Source organism: Diuraphis noxia, unplaced genomic scaffold (genome assembly GCF_037042655.1).
Source record: "Diuraphis noxia isolate RWA-SAM2 unplaced genomic scaffold, SU_Dnox_SAM2 contig0005, whole genome shotgun sequence".
NCBI lineage: Eukaryota > Metazoa > Arthropoda > Insecta > Hemiptera > Aphididae > Diuraphis > Diuraphis noxia.
The window spans coordinates 48809541-48836642 of record NW_028301715.1 but is presented as its reverse complement, the minus strand read 5'-3'; the positions used below and the strand labels follow the sequence as shown (position 1 = coordinate 48836642).

Below are 27102 nucleotides of genomic sequence, written 5' to 3'. Positions count from 1 at the left end.
CTTAGTTGATTATGATATGTATAGTAAATATAGTTACAAAAATATTTCGGCGCTTATTATTTAAAGGTGTTCATCAAATTTACATAGATAGGTATGAGGTTTTTCATCGTCACTTGAGAAATTTTTTTAATTATAAATTAAAATCTCCAATGTGAATACTAATCTACCGTTAAATAATTCCAATGCAACGAATGTAATTTTGACAACTTTTTGATTGCATAGATATAATTGTAATTGACCTATTTATTGTTAGTAACACGAGAGAGGTTTCAATAATTTTACAATTTATCAAGCACAAAAGAGATATAATCCTAACACATTAGCTATTAACTCCTAGTGGTAACCCTAATGTCATAAATTTGACACACGAAAGATTTTTCTTGATTATCTCTGAACGGTGCGCAATGTATAAAATTATTACATTATTTCAGTTATTTGTTTTCAGCGTTTATCGTCGGTCTATATGATTTTCATTATGATGTCTAACGTAACAATTAAAATGTCCAACAGTAACAAAAAAAAAAAAAAAAACGTTGCTGCGATAGAAATTACAATAAGTACGACATATTGTACAAGTATATATGAACAATACGTTTAGGTATACTAATTCGAAAAAAATACAAATTAGCAAAATATATTAACAAGTCGAAAACTGTGTACGGCGTGAAAAAAAATGATGAGCATATTGATAATAGCAACCATATATGAAATATGATTTTTTTCATTCAATGAATGTGTATGTCAAGTTTCCAAGTATTCAATGTCACGCTACTGACCCAATAAAAAAATCAGTGCAAATTGATTAAAAAAACAACATAACATATTATGCAGCTCACGTGATTTCAGATTCATCAAAAAATGCGATATCACAATACGCCAAACAGTGGACTATATAATCCAATTATTTAGGTGGAGTCATTTCAAAAACCTCTAAAACTCTTCCAAAATGTAATAAAATAAAGCAATAGAAGTTTGAAATTATTGGAAATCGGACGACATTTTAGATCTAAATCGTTGATTCCCTCCCATTTTTTACGAAAATTACTGATTATGGCGATGAAAAACGATTACGTATATCAATAGCATATTATATTTACCTACTAATTAATAACTGGATGTATTTAAGTCACTCGGCCCCAATGTAATTTTGTTTAAAAAAATACATTTTACAGGAATAATGATTCTGTTACATAGAATCAAACAAATTTGATAAATTATTCTTTTTGCTAATAGAGAATAGTTTTTTAAAGATCGCTTTGTTCTCCTTAATTCAATATTTTTACTTCAAATATTAAAAATTAAAATATGTCTTCAAAAACCATATAATTTCAAGTTTTTATTTTTCAATTATATTATACCATTATTTGAAATATAATAAAAATCAAAGTTTGATGCGGACTGTAAGAAGCCTTCTTTCAGTTAAAAAAAAACAGTTATCAAAATCTAACAATTCTACAAGACAGAAAATTATTCCTCTGAAGATATTTTTTCGATATAATACACCGTATTAATTCTCCCCTCCCTCTCTAAATATATATCGAGATAAATAGGTTGCAACCAAAATATAATTTTTAAATATGTTTTTTTTTTATCCTTGATTAAGCATCTACAACTATGGTTATGTCTACAACGATATAAATATTAATATATTGTTAAATAACAATAAATACATATAATTCACTAGATTGATATAATTCATAACAATGGCCTAAGAGTAGCAACCAGAGCACTTCGAAGCAGTCCAATTCTAAGCATTTTATCCATTTCTGAAGAAGCTTCCCTTTACATTCGCAGAATTAAATTATCTCTAAATTACATAGTACACATTCTATGGTCTCCAGAAAACTCAACATTGCCATTTTTAATTCTATGTCGTTATGCCAGTGTTACGCACTGTGAAAACATGTGCTATGAATCACAAAGCGTTTTTATTAGCGATCGAACTTTAATTTTATTTACATAAATAATTTAATAATCATATGCTCATTTACGACGGCCGTTACGCTCGTTACGCCGGTTACGTATATACTGAAAGAAATATTTGAGTATGTGCGATATAATCGCCGAAAAGAGCCTCTATCTTATCTACGATCGATATGACGATACGTACCGAACATACCGGCCGCCTTGAAATAATAAGTTTCAAATAACAATACAAGATATAAGTATATAACATAATAAATGACGAAACAAAATATGATAATACTACAATAGTAATTAGTACAATAGTAATCACTTATTAATGATAATGAACATTTAAATTACAAGGACTATAAAAATATAAATACATTATTCTAAAAAATATAAATCAATAATTAATAATACTACATATTAATACAAATTTTATCTGATAACATTCTACCTTTTTGCCGATTGATTATCATCAAAGGGTAATGGGCATAAATTGCGCACAGCGCGCTGAAACTTTCCATGGCTGGTTTTAACAGTGGCTACGCGTACCTGGTTATCCGCACCGACGTGGATTTCGATTACCCGTCCAATAGACCATTGTAGTGGCGGAAGGTTGTCGTCACGAATGAGTACGACTGTTCCCACTTGGATACTGGGACCTTGAGATTTGGACCATTTATTACGCGATTGTAATTGGGATAAGTAATCTCTACTCCATCGAGACCAAAGGTGTTGCGACAATTGAGTGACTCTCCTCCATCTCGATAGCCTATTTGGAGGTGTAGCGGTTTCATCCTTATCAGGAAGTGCGCATAAAGAGTTGCCAATAAGGAAGTGTCCGGGCGTTAAAACGGACATATCAGAAGGATCCGTGGAAAGAGGGGTTAAGGGACGAGAGTTTAATATCGCCTCTATTCGTACAAAAATAGTATTCAACTCTTCGAAGGTGAGCGATGCGTTTCCTAATGTTTTGTACAAATGTGTTTTCAAAGATTTAACCGCCGCCTCCCACAAACCACCGAAATGTGGTGAGCGGGGCGGAATAAAGTGCCACTGAATACCACATTTCGTTGCTGCGTCGATGACCTTGTGTTGATGCTCCTCGGATAAGAATAGCGACTTTAGTTCTTGAAGTTGGCGATTTGCGCCTACAAAATTAGTGGCATTGTCCGAGTAAATGTCGGTACATAAACCACGCCGATCGCAAAATCTTTGTAGCGCGTTTAAAAAGGATTGCGTAGTTAAATCGCCGACTGCTTCTACGTGAACCGCTTTGGTTGCCAAGCACACCCAAATACAAGCATACGCCTTATTGGTAGGCGCATTTCGACGCAGACTAGCTTTGATATAGAATGGTCCGGCAAAATCTACTCCGACCTTTGAAAATGCTCTAGACGGTTCGACGCGAACTTTCGGCAGGTCGCCCATAATAGGTTGCACGACAATGGGACGGTACCTAAAACATTTTACACACTGATGCGCGATTGTGCGCGCAATGTTTCGTCCATTCAACGGCCAATATCTTTCGCGAACCGAGGCCAACATAGCTTGCGGGCCGCCGTGTAATAATCGTTCATGCTCGTGCAAAAATATTAACTTAGTAAAATTACTTTTTGCCGGTAACACGATAGGGTGTCGTTGAAACGTGTCTAGTGTGGATGCATTTTTTAACCGGCCACCCACCCTTATTAAATTATTTCCGTCGATAAAAGGATTCAGATGGCGCAATGAACTCTTACAATGTACCAACTGCGAATTTCGTAAATCTGATATTTCTTTATAAAAATATATCGCCTGTACTTGCTCGATTATACAAAGGTTGGCTGCGTCGTACTCGTTTGTTAATATTGGTCCGTAAGATCTATCAGAGCACTTCGACAGCGCGTTACGTACGAAACGTCTGCAATACGCCGTAACACGTATTAATTTTGTAAGCGACGAATATCGATTAAAATACGATTCATCGCGATCGTTGGTGGTCGTTACGTTTACGTAAGATGTAGTTTTTGACTCTGCGATCACCTTTTCACATGAAATAATATTTTTATTATTTTTCGGCCAATTGGATGAATCAGATGACAGCCATTCTGGTCCATTCCACCACATTTTAAGATTTTTAATTTGAGACGGGCAACATCCGCGTGATACTATGTCTGCCGGGTTATCGTGGGTACCTACGTGGTTCCATTCGTGTATGGAAGTACGATCATGTATTTCTCCGACTCTGTTCGCCACAAATGTCTTCCACTTTGACGATTGAGATGATATCCACGCTAATACCACCATCAAGTCGGACCAGAAAAATCTCTCTTTTATCGGCAGATTCAGATTTGGTGCATACTTGGACGCTAGACGTGCTAGTAACACGGCTGCTAGTAATTCTAGGCGCGGAATTGAAACTGTTTTTAACGGCGCTACCCGTGACTTCGAACAAATTAAATTCGTAATACATTTACCGTTAGTGTTTAGTACACGTAAATATAAGCACGCGCCGTACGCGGTCTCGGACGCGTCAGAAAAACCATGTAATTGAATATCGGCTATTTCACCGTCACCAATTAAAGATCTATTGATAACGAGTAAGTTTAAATCATTAAGTTTCTGACGGTTGTCCCTCCATTCCTTCTCGATATTCGACGGTAGCACAACATCCCAACTCGTGTTTAATTGCCATAGCCGTTGAATTATTATTTTAAACTTAATTGTTACCGGGCTAATTAGGCCCAGTGGGTCAAACACTGATGCTATTTCTGATAAAATTACTCGTTTCGTAATACGCGTATTTTCGTCGAACTGCCGTATAGTATATTGATAAGCATCAATATCTTGGTTCCAATACATACCTAATATTTTAGTAGTATTTTCAACGTCCATTAAAATATCGTTAGCACTTACATTTGTTGCCGTATTAACGCTTTCTAACAATCTAGGGTCATTACTAGACCACTTACATAATTCCATACCGGCTTTTTGCAAAACTGTAATTAAATCGTCTCGTAGCTTTAATGCTTCCGATATCGAATCTGCACCGCCGAGGAAATCGTCGACGTAGAAATCATGTTTTAAAGCACGACAAGCCTCGGGAAATTGTAGGGCCTCATCACTTGACAGTTTGTCTATGCACGCTGTAGCCAAATACGATGCGGTTATTACGCCGTATGTCACCGTTTTTAAACAATATGTATTAAGAGGCTGGTCGGGATTTTCTCGCCACAAAATACGCTGATAATCACGTTGACTTTCAGTGACCCAAATTTGTCTGTACATTTTTTTTATATCTGCGGTGATAGCATACCTATGCGTTCTAAATCGTGCCATTATGGAAACCAATTCCTCTTGTATGCATGGACCCTTTAATAAAACGTCGTTTAAACTAAGGTTGGTGTCCGTTTTCGCCGATGCGTCAAACACTACACGCAATTTGGTGCTTGTACTACTATCTTTAAACACGGCATGATGCGGTAAGTAATAACACTGATCCGCCGCTGAAACGGAGTTCGTAATCGACATGTGCCCGAGTTCTATATATTCATTCATGAATTTGATGTAGTCGTTTTTCAAGCCTGTGTCCGATTGCAAACGCCTTTCTAACGACAGAAATCGACGTAAGGCTCTCTCATATGAGTTTCCTAAATTAAACGCCGTCTTAAATGGCAATACAACAATAAAACGTCCGTTATCATCGCGTTGGACGTGTTTTTCGAAGTGCTGCTTGCACGCACGCTCTTCCATATTGTATGATTGACCGGGTGCTATTTCTTCGAGCCGCCAAAATGCAGCCATTTGGTCTTCGAGTGTTGGTAGGCTTGGTGAAATATGCGTAAACAGCGATATACTAGCGTTCGTATTTCGAACTTTCGAGTGCGGTACCGGACCGGAAATAATCCATCCTAATCGCGTGTTCTGTAAAACTGGTCCGTTGGGTATTGGACGTAATTGTTCATTAATAATTAAATCGAAAAATATTTCGGCACCTAATATAATGTCGATTGCTTGTGGTGTGCCGAACGTGGGGTCTGCTAGCGCCAGCCCCGCAGGTAATTTAAGATTTGACGTTGCGACGGGCATTGATGGTAAATTAGTAGTTAATTTAGGTAAAACATAAAAATCTAAATTTGATAAATAGTTTGTTACGCGTGATTTTATATTCGTGTTTACTATATGAGATGCGGAATGCATGGATTCGTTAATACCGATAACAGCACATGACGTTCTTGTGCGTTTTAGTCGTAATTGTTGTGCCAGGGCCTCTGTAATAAAATTATGTTGCGACCCGCTGTCCAACAGTACACGACAATATGTCGGTTGACGATTGTTATTATAAACCATCACGGTTGCCGTTGATAATAAAATTTGAACGTCATTGTTTTTGCGATACGCATACGCACTCACCGATACGACCGGAGCGTTACTATTTTTGTCATCCTTTTCGTCGTCGCGGTCACTGACCTCGCTATGCGACGTGACTTGTCTGACAGGTTTATCGGTACGGGGTAGATGCAATAGGCTATTATGCGGGCGCGAACATATTGTACAGCGTCTTGATTGACACTTATCACCATCATTATGTGGCCTTAAACATATTTTGCATAATTTTAATTCGGTTATTCTTTTTATGCGATCCGAGATCGTCAACCCGAGGAACGATGGGCAACGATATATAGTATGTGCTTGTTTACACGAATAACATTTTACTTCGCCGGTGGCGGCAAACACGTTCGATTTTATCCGTTTGTTCGCATTTGTTTTGCGATTATGGTTTTCAAAATATGTTAACGCATTGATTTGTTGAGACGTCTCCACTGCCTCTAATACTCGAAATCTCGATTGTAAAAAGTCGGTAAGATTTGAAATGTTGGAAACTTCCGTTTTGGACGATGTGACTTCCCATTCTCTCATTGTTCTCGCATCCAATTTAGATACTATTAAATGCATTAATAATGATCCCCACTGTCTTGGGTTTTCTCCTAATGTTTCTAATGCCTTCATGTGTCCTATTAACGCGTCTACTAATCGGCGTAATTGATAAGAAGATTCTTTTTTAATTGGTTCCAAATCGAATATAGCCTGTGTATGCACTTGTATTAGAACCTTTTTGTTATCGTAACGTTCTATCAAACTTTCCCACGCCACTTTATAATTATCGGCCGTGGTTTGCAGACAATTTATTACGTTTTCGGCGTCCCCTGATAACGATGAGCGCAAATAAAAAAACTTCTGGATATCATTCAACGACTCATTTTTGTGAACCAATGCCGAGAAAATATCATGAAATGACGCCCAATCTGTATACGCTCCGGAAAATTGCGGTATTTGAAGCGCAGCTAATTTTACAAACGCTTGGTTGGTCATTTCACTTGTTTTTGAAGACGCGCTTGCACTATTTTCTGTACTATCCGAGTTCGCAATTGTAGCACAATCTGTCGCTTTACAAATTTGCTTGCACTTCGCCATACTTTCAAAATATAAATTTTCAAAGTCAGATCGATATTTTTCTGTTTCTTCATTTACACCATTCTCTTCTTCTATTTGTATCTGTATTCTTTGGAATTCGTCCCATGTTTGTCTTGCTTTTTCAGATCTTACTTGAACTTGATCAATATCGATATTCTGGTCACTATTATCTCGTAGATAATTTGCGAAGCGCGTTAATTGGGCCTTAATTTGACCTCGCTGAGTAACGAGCACTGCTAAATCGTTCATTATTTTTCGGTACGAACGATAAGCGATAATACAATATTAGTGTATAGCCGAACAATAGTGCCGATATTAATGCCCGGTATACCGATGTAGTCGATCAGATTGCGGTGACCTTGAACGAAAGCTGAGAGTAGGTACGGTCTGTTTTAACAATTGTTGCGGAGACTTTAATTGGTAGAAATGCCCAGACTGCTATTTTTGTGACATACAACTATACGTTTTGTACGTAGACGATATATAGGAAATAACGAAAGAAAAGCCTAATCGGAAATAAATAGAGATTGGCAAACTCTTACCTGATGATGACTTGAGTATTTGCTGCTGCTTGGCTTGTTCAGATGACTTCGTTACACTTCTGTTTAGGATTCACGAGGTAATAGAGTTAGTACTTTATATGACGACTTAATTTCACGATCGCGTTCGTGTATTCGATATCGATATTGTCGAAAATAGTGAAAATACACGAGAAAAAAAAATGTGAAATTATAGAGATTTATCGAACACTAGTTTCGCGTTCACGTATTCGATACGCCGAGAATAATACGTGAAGAATATAAGTAAATAAGCTAGTACGATAAAATAACAAAAAAAAAAAAACGATATACTATATTGAGTAATACGTAACAACTTCGACGTTCGCACTAAACTTTTATATAATATATAAGACTTTAAGAGCAACAATAATTATTATTTAATCCGTTATCGAAGGACCATGTTACGCACTGTGAAAACATGTGCTATGAATCACAAAGCGTTTTTATTAGCGATCGAACTTTAATTTTATTTACATAAATAATTTAATAATCATATGCTCATTTACGACGGCCGTTACGCTCGTTACGCCGGTTACGTATATACTGAAAGAAATATTTGAGTATGTGCGATATAATCGCCGAAAAGAGCCTCTATCTTATCTACGATCGATATGACGATACGTACCGAACAGCCAGTATATTCCATACTAATTCCAATCTCAAAAAACCACTTGGCTTAAGAATGAAAATTAAATTTTTTAGTATTTCTGAAAAATTGAAAAACTGACAACGCGCCTCTTAAGTGAATCTACAATCCGTAATTCAGTCTGGCTAAATTTAAACAATTCATTATGCATCTTATGCTTGTTTTTTTTTTTAAACTTTAATCTTATAAACGTCAAGATTATCTTTTAATACAATTAGAAATAAGAAAATTAATTTTTCGAAACTCTTGGTTTCATTCAAAGATTATGATAATATTATATAGTCTAGTTTTTATTTATTTTTCATTACTAAAACTCTATACCCAACTATTATATTTATACATAGGTAACTAAAATAGTGCATAGTTCATTTTAAAACTCAAAATATAACAATAATATTTTTTTTTTTTATATATTGAATTTCGATCGGCCGAATTTTCAAATAAAAAAATGTTAACTAGATTTATGTATTATTTTGAAATTATTATCTTTCTGTTGTTCTTTTACTGTTTGGCAATTGAATTAGTTACTTTTTAAGTTTAATTTTTAGTCAGGAAGTTTGGTGTATAGTGGTAACAATCTATTACAATCGAATTATTTTGCTAAAACGATTTTCCCGATAACATATTTGATTATTATTTTTATTTTATTTTTTATGGTTCATAATAAACATCGGCGACAAGGCCGCATTAGTTACAATTATTTATAAATGCATTTTTTTTTTTTTAATTTAAATTTTATTGTACAGATTTGTTTTACTTAAGAATTTAAGAATTTGTGTGGTGGTATAGCTTTGTTATTTGATTAATATTTCTCTCGTAATGTGTATACAAATTTATCTAAATCGTATAAGGGCTTATAACCAAAGTTGTTGTTAAAATATTCTTATTAGCAATACCTACCGTTATACTCTTAAGGTTATAACTGTTCACCACAGATTTTGTATTTTCTTTGAATTTTGTCATAAATATTTATATTTCGCCCACATAATATTTTAATACAATGTTTAATAATAATCATGTCACCGAACCACATTTGCGTAAATACACTCCCCAGAGATCATTAATGTAAATTATACATATTAAAAGCTAATTTCAGATGTTAAAATCGGTGGGATTTTGTTGAATATTTCATTCAACTGAGCTCTAATGTAATTGTCAAAAGTGTTTATTTAATATAAATATATTTTTTTATCGAATCACATATAAAAAAAAATAACAGACATTAAAATATAAATAAACAAATGCGTTAATTGTTTAAAACTAATAATTTCAATATTCATAAAATATCTTTAAAAAAACATTTAATAGTTTAATATATATAACACATAATACGGTTTGCATTGATTATTTTAACTGAATCTATGTATAATATAATCTTATAATCCTTATTTTCATTAGACAGATAAATAATTATGATTATAATTTTGAATTACATTTTTTTCTAAAATCATCTGGGTTAGAAAAAAAATCCACGTTATCTCAGATGTAGTTATGGTATTATAATTTTATTTTACTCTATAACGAAACATTTTAAGGGATATTATTAATTAATTTAACAATATATTATTATATTGTACTGTGGTAGTTACAAAAAATTACTCGCAGGTGTATTTAAAGATTAAAATGTTTATATTATAATCACAATTTCATTACATAGATACATTTTTTCTCGGTAATTAATAAATTAACTTGTTTTAAATTTGCTTCTATACCATTTTTAGCATTTAAAAACTTATAAATGTAATTTTTTTAATTAAACATTTTAACGAATAAAAAGCTTTTTATCCTATTTGTAATTAATATTTATATTAATATAAAATATATGTAGTATGTTATTTTAGCATAACTTTTTAACACGTTATCATCAAATAATTTTAGTAAAAATTAATTTTATCAAAACTATATTATTTTACCATCTACAAAAGAAATAAGGAATAAAATAAAATAAATTTAATTCTATATTTTTTTTAATATATAATGATTTAACAAAGTAAAAACATATGGTGTAGAGAGCAAAAAAAAAAATAGCAGATCTCAAAAGGATGCCTATAGGAATACGAGGAATAACCCAAGAATAGGTGAAAACAAATTTAATTTTTATAATAATGTGTTTTTTTTTAAATTAAACAAAAACGTCAAAAAAGTTTCTTCCATATAATAAATTACAATTATTCTTAAAATACTGCGTAATAAAATGTACTTTAGGTAGTAATCGCAACCGCTGACAAGACATTTATTAAATACAATTTATACAACTAATTAGATACAGGTATCTATAATATTGATCATTTTATGCAGAAACGTTTTTGTTTATCACAAATCAACGTTAGCTTACAATATTGCACCAGAGGTTTAAGAACTTAATTTAACCTAACCTAACGTCATTTTTTGTTTAAATGGGTCTTTAGCCAAGGTTTAATAGAATAACAAAATTAGATTATAAGAATGGCGTGAAACATAATATAGAACTAACTTATTTAAATATAATTATATATATATATATATATATACAGGGTAATTCACCAAACATTTTCATCCCATATTTTTCTTTAATAACAAGTTTATTCAAAATTATTCTGATTTTCAGAATTTTTAAAAGCAAATACTGCTGATATAGACTTCTGTTTTTCAAATGAGAAGTCACCTTTTTATTTAAAATTATTTATTGAATATTTTGTGGGATAAATGTAATGTATCTACTACAAAATTCAAACAATTAGTTTTTCAGATATCAAAATAATTAAACTGAGGGCGATAGCGTTTAAAAATGATTTTACAAAAATATAAAGTATAAATCATTTTTTTTTTTTAATAATAATAAGTTGATTGTTACATCAAAATTACATTTATGTGTACATATTGCAATTTACAGTACCGGCAACCAAAGCTTTTGATGGGGGGGGGGGGAGGGGAGCAGTTCTTAAAAATGTATAAATAAAGGAAGTTCCTTTAAGGAACAATATAATATAATAAGTCCAATATGATATCGAAAATAAATATATACTATTTATAGACAAATATAGAAATAAAAAGCATTATTCCGTTTTAAAGTATCATCGTCTTTAACAAGAATAAATTAATGTAAAATGCGTTATTGAAGAAAAAGGATATGTTCATGATTGGTGAATCACTTTATACATATAATAAACAAATGCATATATATCAACAATAATTTTTACTATTCAGTGTTTTAAATAATTTTGGCATATAAAATCATTTTCCCGAAATAACTTGTATGGTGTATAATTATTAAAGGATAAAAGACTATACAAACCAAATTCTAAAATGTAATAATACATTTGAATTCATCATATGCTGATTAAAATTACATATACATATAGTTTTAAATAACTCAAAACAGTTATACAACACAGATATAAGTAACTATATAGTAAGTCAATGTGCCGTAAATTTTTTTTTAAGATCATAAATAGCGGTACCAGCTACTTATAATTTAGTTAGGTATTCATTCTTCTATGCAAACATGAACAATACATGTTTAAAAGCACTTTTTTTACAACAACATTTTATCATAACTTTTATAACATTTCAAGTTTATAGTGAAAAAAATTAAATATTATCATACATATTTAGATTCCAAGAAACTTTTTTAAGTCTAATATATACATTTCACAGATGTTTAAAGATTGCACATGATTTTTTTAGAAATCTTAAATTTCAACATTCACGGAATACAATTTATTTTTATTTATTTATTAAAAGTATATGATAAGTTATATACCTACTACACATTTTATGTATGCTTGATTACTTGTACAAATAAATAAATAATATTTGTACACCAAATTTTACAGAAATATACAAATAAAAATTTAAATAAATGATTGTGGTAATTTGAATAAATCAAATAATCAAAAAGTATATTATTTTTTAATCTATCATTTCAAATCTCATTTAAATTCGATATTAATGAATAGATAAAACTGCAGTTCATCAAACATAAACAATAAGGTAGTCTCTAAACCACAGAAAAACTTCGGTAAAAAAACGTATTTTTGTGATCAAATAAATTTAGTGTTATAGGTACGTGCTAAAATTAAATTTCACTGTACCATTCAGTGAAGAAAAAATGATGCGAGAACCAAAAATATTTTGATAAACTCGTATATTCGACAGAAATGACTCAGGAGAAAATTTCATTACACATTAACTATTTTTTCTAAAACAATGCTTTCCAAGCACAAAATTCGTTTCATATATCGGAGAATTAAAAAATGGAATTTTATTTTGAAGTTTTAGATATTTTAGTGTTTTTTTTTTTTTTTTTGTCTCCGTTCTTATAAGTGTTTAAACCATTTTTTCTTGTTTTTTTTATACTTTAAAAATATTCAAATTTCTATTACATAATATATAGTACACAAATTTTTAAAGTGACTTACACACTAGACGACTACTAATCGTGAGACTCCCTCCTTCAGCAACACGATTATCAATCGTATGAAATAAAGTTTTTTTTACAGCATTTTTTTAATTCTTAAAATAATTGTTAGGGTATGACTTTAAGGCATTTTTAACACTTTTTTTATAAGTTCATTAAATAGTATTTCCATCTGCTCCTTAATGATGTCTTATTTATTTATTAGTTATGACAGATATACCTAAATTTTATTAAGTCAATAGTTGTACCTCTTTTTTTATTGTCTTTTAATACTTACTTAAATATTAATTTTTTTTTTTTAAATGTCAATATTCTGATATAAATTGTATTATTTCAAAAGTAAATCTTTTTTTATTGTGGTTTTGAATGCGAAAAATACCTAACATTTAATAATCTAACAGTTGATTAGAATTATTAAATAGATACTTAAACATATTTTAGGTAAATTACCCAAGAAATACATAATTTTTACCAAACATTTATTATTCAATAACTCAGAATTAAAATAATGAAAACAACTATTCACATGAAAAGCTTTTATGTTTTGTGTTATTTATAAAAAAAATAAAAAGTTTATACACCTTTTTTTTAATGATGTTATCCTGTCTCATCTTACTATCGTTTAAGGGGGGTTATCTCGTGTGTTATAAATTATTATTTTATACATGGATATATAGGTACTCTGCAGTAGGTATTATATACATGGATATATAGGTACTCTGCAGTAGGTATTATATACACCATAATCAAATATGTACATAATTATAATGTGTCATATTAAAAATGTTTTGATTAAGTTAAGTTATTCCTATGTCATGTCTTTATGCACAACATCGAAGGTATTTTTTTTTATTATTATTACGAATTTAGTATAAAAATATAGGGGATTTGGAATTGGGCTTATATTGTATGAAAAGAAATAGAATTATGGATTTTTTTTTAAATACTATATATTATGTCTATATATTTAGAGTTAATCATAAATTTGAAAACACTGATAAGAATTGAGATCAACTGTTCAAATAGTTATACTACTATAGATATAATATATATATATATACATATATATAAATCCTAATTTATCAACCTGCGATTTAAACAATTCTTCATAATATCGTAATAAAAATAAGGTTAACATAGGTACCTAAATAATATCTTATATTTTAAAACATAATTTACCCTCAACTTTCATATATAATAAAAACTTAATATAATATAATTTACCTCCTACAGTCTTATTATCCTATAACACATTTTGTATAATAATGTTAAATAAAATTATTTTTTAAGTGAAAGCATTATCACAGCGACTGTAAGTTTTAACGATTACAAATGGTTCACATTTTAGTTAAAAAATTATATCACGTATATAAAATATAAAAACGCAATTAGTGAACATTTTAAAACTCTAGGACTATTAAAAAGTTATGTAATATAGAAAATAGGAATACAAAAAGTTTTACTGGACGACAAGAATCGGAAAACAGATTTCCTGGTGTGTAATTTACCTACCTTCTGCGTCACGGTCCTTCGTGGCTCTCAGTAAAACTATTAGAAAACATAAAAATTAAAAAAGTAACATCTGTTTCCAATTCCAATATATTATATAATATCGGAAAATATATTTTTATATTACAGTAGTTGTAATATTATGAAACTTTTGAATTACTTTTTTTCCGTACCAAAAAAAAAAAAAAAAAAAAAAAAAAGATACTTGCATAATACCATACCTAATAATATTATACAAACAACAAATAAAATGTATAACTAAATAAATAAATAAATGTATAACTACTATATAACTACTAAATATTATCGAAGAAATATGTTTTTTTTTTATTAATAGTGCAATGTAATTTTATTTATAAAATTATTACACATATAAGAAAGTTTAAAAAAAACTACGATAAAAATATTTTTTAGTACCTCCCATATTATATATTTAGCGTGGCCAACGGAGAAAATTATTTTAATTTATTAGTCATCTTGAGAATAATTTTTGGAAAAGGAGACGAGCGCCGAAGAAAAATAGGAGTTTAGAGATATTTGTAAGCCATCATCGTTTGGCGATGTGGTTGTTTTTAATTTAAAATTTATTTTTTGCTTTGCTGCTGACAAATTCGATTAGAATTTAAACGAAAAAAAAAAACACTGAATCTAATCAATTGTAAATACAGTACCGATGTATAATAATAACATTGTATGATTATTGTATAATCAATTAATTCGGATCAGCTGGTGCGTTGGACACGGATAGGTTAGGTCTCTGCTCGTGCATCGACACTGCTCTGCCTCGTTCGATGACAAACTAATAATAGACTTATCGGGCATTAACAATTGTCTTTCGAGCAGAATAATAATTAGCAAATGTCCGCGCTGCGATCGCGTTTCCATTGCACACAAAACACACTGACACTGACTCAATCAATTATTGCCTTATTCACTCGGACGAATAATAATATGTAAACGAATCGATAAATAATGGAAAGGGCCGAATGAGGTCCTCTCCGTCAGAATATACATATACGCTGTCGAATAAACCGACCGTACGCACTGACCCGAAAGAACGTTTTTAACGCCAACGTTAATACTTTATTAAGATATTAACTTCCGGCGGAATTTGGGGATGAATTGCGATCGGGGCCCCGGAGACGAGGGTTTTGTCAACCCCGTCGCTCTTATAATTATTTCTCTGCGGCCGTCCCGTGACCGAACGGTTTTTTATACCTAATCGTATATTATTATAGCACACCTGATTTATAATTCATGGGACTCGATTTTTTTTTTTCATTTCGAGATGCATGTAGAATGTAGATACATTGAGGGAGTCAGGTCGAAGAGAAAATGTTGTTGGCCTCTCAATTCTGCACGACGTGAATGCGTGATGTAAATCGGCTGCAAATCGCCTTTAACTGTCTCGAGGGTGCTGAATCACTGAAAATATATATTCGATGGGAAACAAACCCACGGAAGTGCTTTTCTCGTCAATGCAGCACTCATCAAACACACGGTACCATCACTATATGTAATTCTGTCAAATTAGATATCATCGTAAACAAAACATTAAAAAAATTTAAGTCAATAATTCTTACGATAACGCTGTGAAAAATTATTTATTTTCAATTATTAAATATGGGAACTTAAATTTTAATCGATACAAAACAATATTGGACATTTATTATCCGGAAGTAAAGTCAATGCCCTTTATCAGTATATTTGTTTAAAATGATTTCATTGTTATAAGGACAATATTTCTTTGTACATACGGATAATTAATGATTGTAATAGTCTATCTTAGCGATATTTATACGTTACTATTAGGTGGTAAAAAAACTTTCATTAACTCGAAGAAGATAAGATTATATTTACTATCTATAAAAATTGATGACAACATTTTAAATTCAAATGAATATAAAAATAATTGCTATTGTTTTCAATATTTATGTAAGTACGATTTATGACGAACTTTGTATTAATATTTCGGGTATTTTCACACACACACATAACAATTTGATCATACATGATACATTGATACATTATACAAATAATAACTAAAAATTTCAAATTTTTATTAAATATAGAGCAAAAATACATTTACGTTTTGATAAAATGTTTAATATTTATTAGGTATTAATTTCAAGTCTACGGTTTTGAATTACAACAAAAACAATTGTGCTGTCATGAATAGGTGTTGTGTAAATCTTTTCGTTATATTCAAACAATTCGAAAAGTACCATCATACCATTTTTACTTTTAACAGTCTGCCAAAGTATAAACTTCCTCGACGCCTGCAGGAACTTCTCGCTGACGATCGGAATAAATTGTTTTCCACTGTAAAAATCGTCAAAAAAAATGACCACATATTTTCGAAACCAATTCAGCACTCCGATCACAATCTAAAAAAATATAGAAAATATAATATCAAATTGTTTTTACTGCGTGACTGAAACAAATTTAATATTATATCGGTTGAAGCTATATTACGATACGTGAGTTATGTATCGATCAAGGGCATGAGATTCGTTTGTCGTTAGTTTTAAACTGCTTGATATGGTGTTAAATACCACCAAAATTTACGTCTATGTAAATTATATATATACGTAATAAAAGCGTTACCATCGTCAGTCCAACACCTAGCGACCTAAAACCACATTATCGTAATAAATATGCCACTTGATCGAAGACCGAAATAATCGGTATTCGTCGGACGGGAAATCGATACGGCGACTGTTGATATCGATTATAGGAAGGTGCAAGAAAACATGTTGATGTGAAAATAATATAACGATAAATATTGGATGCAATTTATCTGCCAATGGTCCGATAAATCAAGTCCGGTCCAGCCGTTAAACAAGGCTCAGTGCTACGTAACGCCATTATTTATTCACAGCGAATTTATCTTTTGGTCTGTATGGTGATTTATGAGCATAGGTACCTACCTTCATACACCCTCGAGAACTATACTTATGCTTGTATAATGATCAGGAAATTTAGGATTAAAGATAAAATAAATTGTAACTAATAATGATTTTAATCACTAGGTATGATTTATCTACAAGTCTGCATTGTTATAGCCCTCTTATTATGTATTAAGCCTATTATACCATAGATTATTATCGTTAGAGTTTGAAATTTAACACCTCCTTAACAATTTCTTATATTTAAAAAAAATAGAATAATAATAATGAAATGTGGTTCTCGTAAGTATAAAGATTGTACCACCACAAGAAATACCTCAAATTTTATTTGAAAAAAATTATACTGTATCAATAAGTAGGTAAACTTAAAAATTCAAAGAATCCGAATTTGAAAATATTAATAGTTTTAAAGAGAAAATATTAATTGTGGTGAGCATGCTCGCTCATCAGTTATATTATATACAATAACTGTACACGTAAATTCTCATTTGGCGTATCTCTTATGTTATCTCTCTATTATAGACTGTACACCTGCCTATATAATAGTAGTTTATTGTATTTCTCTAACTCCAAGGAAAGCGACAATGTAATCGCGTGAACGTGACAAAACTATTTTTGTGTGGCGAAACGTATAATCACCATTGCGACTGTTTGTATTGTATAATAGATTTTTATAACTCCTCGAGGATGAGCAAAGGGACAACGCCATGGATTACCCAACAGGTGACCCTCGATTTGTGTGTGTATATTTATATATATATATATATATAAATACCCTTCTGAGAGCAAACTTTACACTCCACCGGTAATCACATGAGCAAAGCTTAAAACCACAATTTTTCCAAACCTTTTTGATATTGAGTCTCGCTATCAGACCCTCTTCGAACCGAGTAATCCATAGATAAAATGATAATCGTACTGCAAAAAGTTCTGGTAAAATTTTTTAATTCATAATTTTAATGTTACAATAATATGCTTGTGACCCTTCAAAACACATGATAAACACTGGCTTAAACCGTCGAAATGTGTTTCGAGTGTACGGAAAAATTGGAATAACAAAAAAATTCCACTGACGCATAAATTGCCTACATCAATTCACTTCCCAATCTTAATTTTTCTAAAATACAAATGCAAACATCTAGCACACGTAGTGCAATCTAAGAGCTGCTCTAAAAATTACTAGGTAGGTGCCTATAAATGGCGATTTACCTAACATGCTCACCTTCATGGTTTGCTTTGATAATTGATTTTTTTCCAACTATGATAGGTACTTGAAATTTTTATGTAGGTAAACTATTCAGGACAATATTTTTAAATTTGGACAGATTTGATAGAAAAATAGAAATTTTGTACCACTTAAGGTGTGTCCTGTGAAAGATTTTTTTTTCTACAAATTACAATTCTTATTTTGAATATTTTGATGCATACCTAGGTAAATAGTGATAATTCGAAAGAGTATTTTTTAAGTTTATTCGATAATGAGGATAATGATTAATATAAGTCCATGGCGATGGGTTCGTTTGTTCAACTATTTATTCAACAGTAGTAATATGATTACTAAACGGTTCTAATTTTTCTTTACATAGCTCGTAGCAGGTATCTTATATTGTATTTGCTTACCGTGCATCATATTATTTTGTCGAAAGTAATACCACCATTCATCCAGCAGCTAACGACGTGAAACATACGTCCTGGAGCACTATTAAATAATATTATCTCTGATAGAAGGATAACTGTATATGTAAATATTTACCATTGCCCATCAAATATTGTGCGTCAGTATAAAGCAAACTAAATAAATTAATAACAATTATTATTGTAACAATATTATAATATCGGTGTTCATTTGCGATTCTATAATCACAACTACCAAAATAATCTTTTTTTCTCTCCGTACACTGGATATTACAAATAAACCTGATAAAAATGAATTATTCGATTCAAGAGAATGCGTATCATATTAAATCTGTACACGCCGAGTGCAGTCTGGACCGACATTTTATTTGTTTTGTTAAAAAATAATTCAAAAATATTCTCCTCGGAAGGATATTTATTTTTGTCATCATTATTTATTTCAAAGGCACACATAATATACGATAATATCTAGTGACGTTAAACAATTCATTCATTTAACAGTGCGCTAAACTGTTTTATTTATAATAGACGGAAACTACCCTTTTTGTATTATAAAAGTCACATTAAATATGTCGTTTGTATTTGCCAAATGTCTGATGGCTATATTTCGTACAGTTAATCCTCAAACAAATTGCTGAAAAAAAAAAACGCAGCGCTCAAGAAATATTCAACGAGCAAGACGTAGAACAATAGTTATTAAAAATGCTTAAATAAGTTGAAATCCAAATCAATTATTAATGCAAACATTTCAAATTTCAATGTTCTTATTTATAAATATATATAAAAACTATAGACAGCTAATACATTTCTAGCTATTTTAAAATAAAGGAAATACTTAAAAGCATATTTTACTTTTATTGAATTTCTATTTTTAATTATTTGTTGTCCGAAATTAAATTACACTGACTGCTATTGTTATTGTTGTTTACTTTTTCCATTTACGCTTATTTTCCATTATATCTAATGCATATAATTATTATTTAAAACGCATAATTTTTATATAGGTCAATCTTCCAATACAATATGTCTCAAATATATACATAATGTATCATTATTCTTAGTACAGTTGCACCTGTCTCATAATTAAATTCAATACTTAGCACCAAATAATCATTGTCTACTTAAATTAATTTTAAAATAAATTAAAGGTTCTTACCATTGATTTAAATAGTTTTCAAGTTCAAATATTCAATGATGATTTATACCATATAATATTGATTTTATGACTTTATTTAAGTCATTCTTTCCATCGCGTTGTCTTGTTGAGTTCGCTATTGACTAATTGACTATTATCTATTATGATATATTAATAATTAAAAATTAAAATTTTTTTTTTCTTTCAGTACTAAGTGTAACTTCTCATGATCTTATTTACAATTATTTAGTAGTAAAAAAAAAATTGCTAATTTATCAAAAAATAATAACCTAAATAATATGAAATGTAAGATTTTTAACAAAATATCTTTTGTTCAATATCCAAATGCCTTATAAATTGTGCGTAATATTATACCGTATAACACCTTATTGCTGTCATAATTTAAAAGTAACAATTAAACTCTACGATTTTAATAGCTAACAATTATAAATAAATATTAATGCTTAGATACTGCCATGACAATAACAACACTTCTCACTAGACAACATTCTCCAGGAATTCATTTACACTCGCCCACCGAAGTCAAATAGAGATAGGTGTCTTGTGTATTTCTGATATTCCTATAAATTTAGTGCATCGATTTGACAACTATTATACTGATTTATATGCAATCCCGGATTAAGGGAGGAGGGGGGACGACGGATATCGAACAATAGTGAGCCCCTGGCAGGTAGTACGTAATACAAGGATAATGTATTCACATATTATTATTTATTGGCCCCAGGCCCAAAATTATCATAAACCGAGATTGTTTATAACATGTCTTGGTAATATCTACACACTACTTACGTGCACTACTAGTGATTTCCTCATTTTGGTAGTTTATTAATTATTGTAATAATTTGCTACATCTGTGTTATACATTGATATTACATCATTACAGTATTTAAATTTTGATGATAACTCAATGATTATATACTTTTTAAGTAAACATATTATATATTATTGTTTTTATAATAATAACTCCGTATTATCATTAAATAAAACAATAATTGTCAACGTACTGGACAAATACAATCACAATAGCTGCAGTTGTGCCCAAGCACAAATTAAGGACAAAATGACATGGTTTTGTACAGTGTTTGGGTAATCCAATTAAAGTTATATTTGTAATTCAGAATCTACGGTTTGGCACTAATACCAACACTCAATTAGTCAAAAAAGGGGAGGTCTAACAACTTACATCTTTACCCACAACGGCTCAACATTAGTTAACTGACTTCCTTGAATATTACATGCAGTAGTCGTTAATTAAAATGATTAAACCGACTAGAATGTTGGGTTTCACGTACTATCACATCCTGCCAGGTAAATGTGAACTTTCTCAACATGATTACTGTTCGTGAAATTGTATTACTAATTTACGACCAGCGCCAACGACTAAGCATCATTACTATCCCAAGTACCAAATGGTCCTTATTATTATCATTTATATATATATATGCATAAATACTTACATTAAATTGTTCATAAAGTTTATGTATAGCTTCGTTTAAATTTGCATAGATAATCAATCGAAAATAATACTGCTATTCAAATTTATTAGAAACATGATATCAATTTTAAAGAAAACATAAGGAAATAGTTATGATTTTTTAGATTTGAATGTTTTTAATAAACGGCAGTATACCTACGTAAACATTTGTTGATAAGTACAAATTACAATGTCGACAAGTTTATTAAAAACAATAATAAGATAGTGGTGAGCATATCAGGCGAACACTAAGAATTGATATAATATGAACATAATTTATAAATATTATTTTTTATTTCATATCTAAACTCAATAAGGGAAGAAGCGCCGATTAAAAAATATCAATAAGATGAAATGATAAATACAATGATTTTCGAAAAGTTCGTTTCGAAACCGAATAATACGGCTAAATGCACGTAAACTGTAATTTAACTATTTGATATTTTAAAAACATAGAATTTACATAGCATTATTTACATAAAATGAATTAACTTATCTACTATTCACACATCTGTGGTCTGCAACAAAAATTCTAGCATTTTCAATTCAACATGATTTACTTGCTGAATGGCCAAATAATGTGTGATATAATTATGACCTAAGAACTTTATCATAACATTCGCATTTCATTAGCTAATGAAAATTCATGAATATTATTTACTCGGTTTGTAGTATACTTGACATCCATAAAATTGTTTACGATGGTCATAAGAAAAATAAGTGATCTTGATTTCAATAGGTACTTACAAATTATAGGTATACATAATAATATCTACCTCTGAGACTCTGGGCTGATGTCATAAAGCCATTAAAAATATTAAATTTAATTAAATTTAAAAGTAGATAAACTTACCGTTTTGTTTTTAAATCCATTTGCGATAGAGGTTTGTTTAGAAAACATATTTTTGAAACTTTTGCGCAAAATCAAACTACCACATTATAATGTGCCTAACGATCATTATCATTGTTAAACTGATATATATATATATATATATATATTTGATACTATTACCTAGGTATATGACGTATCAGTAACTGATATTGTGCAGTATTGTAGTAAACAAAATCATTTTCACAATACCATTCAGAACCTGCGAAACATAATTTATTTTATATCCTCGTTCACTTCCGCTACTCCTACAAACATAAGTCATTTATAATTTAAAAATATTGTTATCTACGATCAATAGCTATAATGGATACTTTTTCTCTAACAACTATTATTGAATGGAGTAAGACAGTCCCCACAATACTGCATTGACTGCCAACAATCGAAAGTTTTTAACCGAACGGTGGAATTCGGATTCGGAAATATCCGGATACTTTAATCGAGTGCGGTGCGCTTGTCTGAAGGTTTCCGACATTTTTATACCTACGTGTAATATCCAAAATCGGACGTGTAATCTAACTCGGACGTAAGGCGTTTTCGTCAAGTCACCCAGACACTTATTCGCTCTAAATTGTTTTATTATTATTGCCAGCTGATGTATTATCGTGCGGGGAACTGCAGTACATATATTGGACGTGCCTACCACTCGTCTGTAAATTGTCATATTATATATACTCAGCCAATATATTATATGAGATAATTTTGTACATAGTGTACAATAATATACTATATATAATATATAATAATGGAGACAAAAATGTATAACAATTCATCAATTGAGAACGGCTGAACCGATTTCGCTCACTCTTTTTTTGTTTGGGTCGTAATTGCCAGGAGAAGGTTCTTACGGATGAAAAATTTGAGAAAGTCATCGGGTTAGAGAAATATGATGAGGGTGTGATGAAATTAAAGTGGCGCCATCTGCCCAGTAAAAAATAAAATAAATAATATTAATATGTTTTGGTAGTCAAAGGCAACCATTTAAACAAACAAGTGCTCTCGAGACATAGAGTAATATTACTAATTAGTAATATTACTCTATGTCTCGAGAGCAGCTGGACTTATTTTTAGGATGGACATTTTCGTTTATTTATAAATGGTTGCTTTAGTGACGGTTATTATTAGCGATTATTATTGTTCTGTATTATTACTTATTAGTGATGGTTATATATATTTATCTGTTAGTCCTATATACATTCTTAAACAGCTGGACCGATTGCGACAAAATTTGGTACAGAATTTTATTAGACATATAGGCAGAAGATAATATGCAAAGTTAGAAAGTGTTATGCCTAAATATCATTGAATTGAATATTTAAATTGTCAACATTATATTGAAAAAACGAAGAAAATTACATAATGATATACGGTATTGAATATCGTTGTAAGATTATAATATATTTTAACCACTGTCTATCATTATGCATAAAAACATACTGCTAGCATCATCACATGAAATGAATTTAACACACAATATGAACTATGGACCATAAAAGAGATAGGATTTTTAACGGGCTACGAAGTGCACGGGTTCAGCTAGTATATATTAAAATATTATTACAGAAATAAAAAATCGATTTGATGGAAACGTATTCGTATCGGAATCGACGTAGGGGTATATTAGCTAGGCCTAGCCGAAAAATGACGATAGTAACATAATATAGAAAACTCACAGCGGTGCGTCTCGTTTGGTGCTGACGGACGGTGTCGTAGATCTGCGGGCGGCATAAAAGGGGCTACAGATTGGACGGATATTACAGTGTATGTCCGTATATCAATGTCCAAGGTATTCTCTATGCGTGTGCAACGAATCGAAACGAGAGAATATATAATATTATATGGTCGAATGATAAATGTGTTTTTTTTTTTTTTTGACAATCGTACGATACTGGCGCCGCGGCCGTCCGACGTCATATTATTAAAACGGACACGACACTACCTAAGATATAAATCTATATAGAATAGACACCCCGTTGCAGTTCAGCGAAATTATTTGGGTCACATGTTCGAGACAAAACTCTACGACCCGATGATGACGGACTTGACGCATCTCCTCGTCGTCGTGGTCAAAAGGTCAAATAGTAGGTACAGGATATAATATAGCGACAATAGCAAGGAATCAGGATTATCCTTTAATTATCCAAATAGGTATAGTATAAGACCATGGCAGTCACGATACTGCATATACATACAGTTGTAGTTCAGCACTTATGAAGTTAGTTCTGTGATCTATTCGAGGGGTAGGGTGTGTCCGAGCAGTGGCGTTGCTAACTAAGGGGAGGGAATTAATTTAATCGCCAAAACCGAAGCCAAAGCCTAATTGATTGTATTTCAACCAACCTTGAAACTCATTTTGTGGCATAAAAACAATGCGTAGGTACCATTATCGTTAAATACTACATATGATTTCATAAAAAAAGGTCCTAAAACTTGTTTGAAAAAAATAACGTCAAGATAATCATAATCCACGAAATAATAATATCTTTGAGTTATTTTTGTAACCCAGATAATGCGATTGACGTTGACGATACAACAACGTGTCAACTTATTTTGCAATAAGATAAACGTGAAATAAATGTAAAAATAAATATACGTCATAATATTGTATGGAAAAAAATATTTTCATCTCATACATTTATGTTAAATATATTACATTCTTTCTTTATTTTAGAAGATTTAAAGATTTCACTGTTAGCATATGTGGTGAGGGGGGAGGGTAAAATAGTACGCCAGCCACTTACGAAATGAATTTCCGTCTTGAGCGATTCAATTTTAATACATTTTTTTCATATATATAAATACATATTCATACTCATTGACAGTCTACATAAAATTTAATAAAAATAAAGTTTAATAATTTAAATTTTTTTTAAATTGGTTTCGTAATATATATTATTATGTTATAATATAAGTTACACCTGTACACTCAAATAAATTATACCCCTCTCCCACATCCTACGCAAACTTCTGCAGTATACTAAAATATGACACAACGGGAACTTATATGGAGCAATATTGCAGTAAAAAAAAATTACGTTTTCTACTATGCAGAGTAAAACCTACGACTAAGTCTAATGAATTTATTTCATTCCCATATGTTCAGTTCCGCGATCCCGACAAACCACCTCTTAATCCTAATTAATTTTCATAAGTCTGGTTCAATTTAAAAATAAATTCACGGACAATATTATAGTGGTTTTTCAGTGACTTCAACACTGTTATCGAAAGTAAAATATTTTATCGATGCGACGTCTACTATTACGACAAAATTGTTATCAAATTCGTCGATAGGGTATTTATATTCGACAAACGACGAATAATATCAAAGCGATTATAATATTTAAAAAATATATTGTTGAAGTACATTACACCTTATATTATAATACTATTATTCATTATGTTTTATATTTTTATCCAAACACGAAAAAAATATGTATTTATACAAACGTATGGATCATTAAACAAATTGACATATTAGATGAAATGATGGACACACATTTTGAAGAGGTTATTTTGAAATTTTAGTGCACACGTAAGGAATTCAAATTATTTTTCATAAACATAATATATCCTAACATTATTTGCATTACGATTACGTACTAATCTATATTATAATCTATGCGTTTATCGCATATATCTTTCCGTGTTCAAATCAACAAGATTTCAGGTTAATCGTCCAAATTTATTTAATTTTGACTTTTTCATCCATTTTAACGACAAATGATGACTACCTACAATTATAAGACTAATAAATGATTTTACGCTTTGGTATAGGCATATTTAACTACCTCTAAATAAGAGTCTGAAGAGCTAATGTTATATAATCATTAAAAAATTATTAATTAAAATAGACATGACTATATTTATATGTTTTTTATAAGTCCATTTGGGATACAATTTTCTTTTTTATATATGGTACGAAATACAATATCGAAACAAATACTACTAGGATCGTCCAGTGCTCGAAATTTAATCAGAAAAACCATTTTGATCATAAAATCAACACACTCTAAGATATTGTGTTTCTTAGGTCTTAGCACGCGGACACAATTATATATTTTTACGTTCGCTCTTCGTCTCCTTTTATTCATATGAACATTTTATAATACCTATAAAAAAACTATAATTTTTTTCCATACAAATATTGATTGTTTACATTTTTTATATCTCGTATGACCCGACTTCAATCTAGAAAAACGTTTTAATGTTATATGTAACTGGACAAATGGCGCCTACACTGGTGTATCCCAATTTTCATATTTTACCCGTTTCGACGTTTTTTTCGCATGTGTAAAAAAAATAAGAAAAATGTTTATTTCAATCTTCTTTACAATATACCTTTCCAGTGATATACCTATGTATGCTAGATGTAACCATATGACCAGTCGAACGGAACAATTTTTGTGTTAATCAATATTTACCAACTTTTAATTTTCAAATCAAAATAGCACACTCGTAAATCTAATTCGTAGAAAAACGTAGTCAATAGTAGTTTTATGGCAGTTTAAAACATAAATGTTTGTTTGGAGTAATCACATTTTTCAAAATATAGTTTTTGGC

The 27102-nt window shown here is 30.5% G+C and overlaps 2 protein-coding genes across 3 annotated transcripts in view; one reads left to right on the top strand and one right to left on the bottom strand.

The window, feature by feature from the left end:
- Positions 1 to 27102, top strand: part of LOC107173366 (RYamide receptor-like) — a 122205-nt gene that overhangs the window by 61770 nt on the left and 33333 nt on the right. The gene's annotated exons all lie outside the window — the stretch shown is intronic.
- Positions 1988 to 8189, bottom strand: LOC107172679 (uncharacterized). Its single transcript, XM_015522973.2, has one exon. It carries the CDS (start codon positions 7612 to 7614, stop codon positions 2359 to 2361), a length of 5256 nt encoding a protein of 1751 aa, XP_015378459.2. The 5' UTR covers positions 7615 to 8189; the 3' UTR covers positions 1988 to 2358.

Bases quoted from the DNA above. Each gene is read 5' to 3' on its own strand.
- LOC107172679 (XM_015522973.2), bottom strand. From the start codon at position 7,614: ATGAACGATTTAGCAGTGCTCGTTACTCAGCGAGGTCAAATTAAGGCC.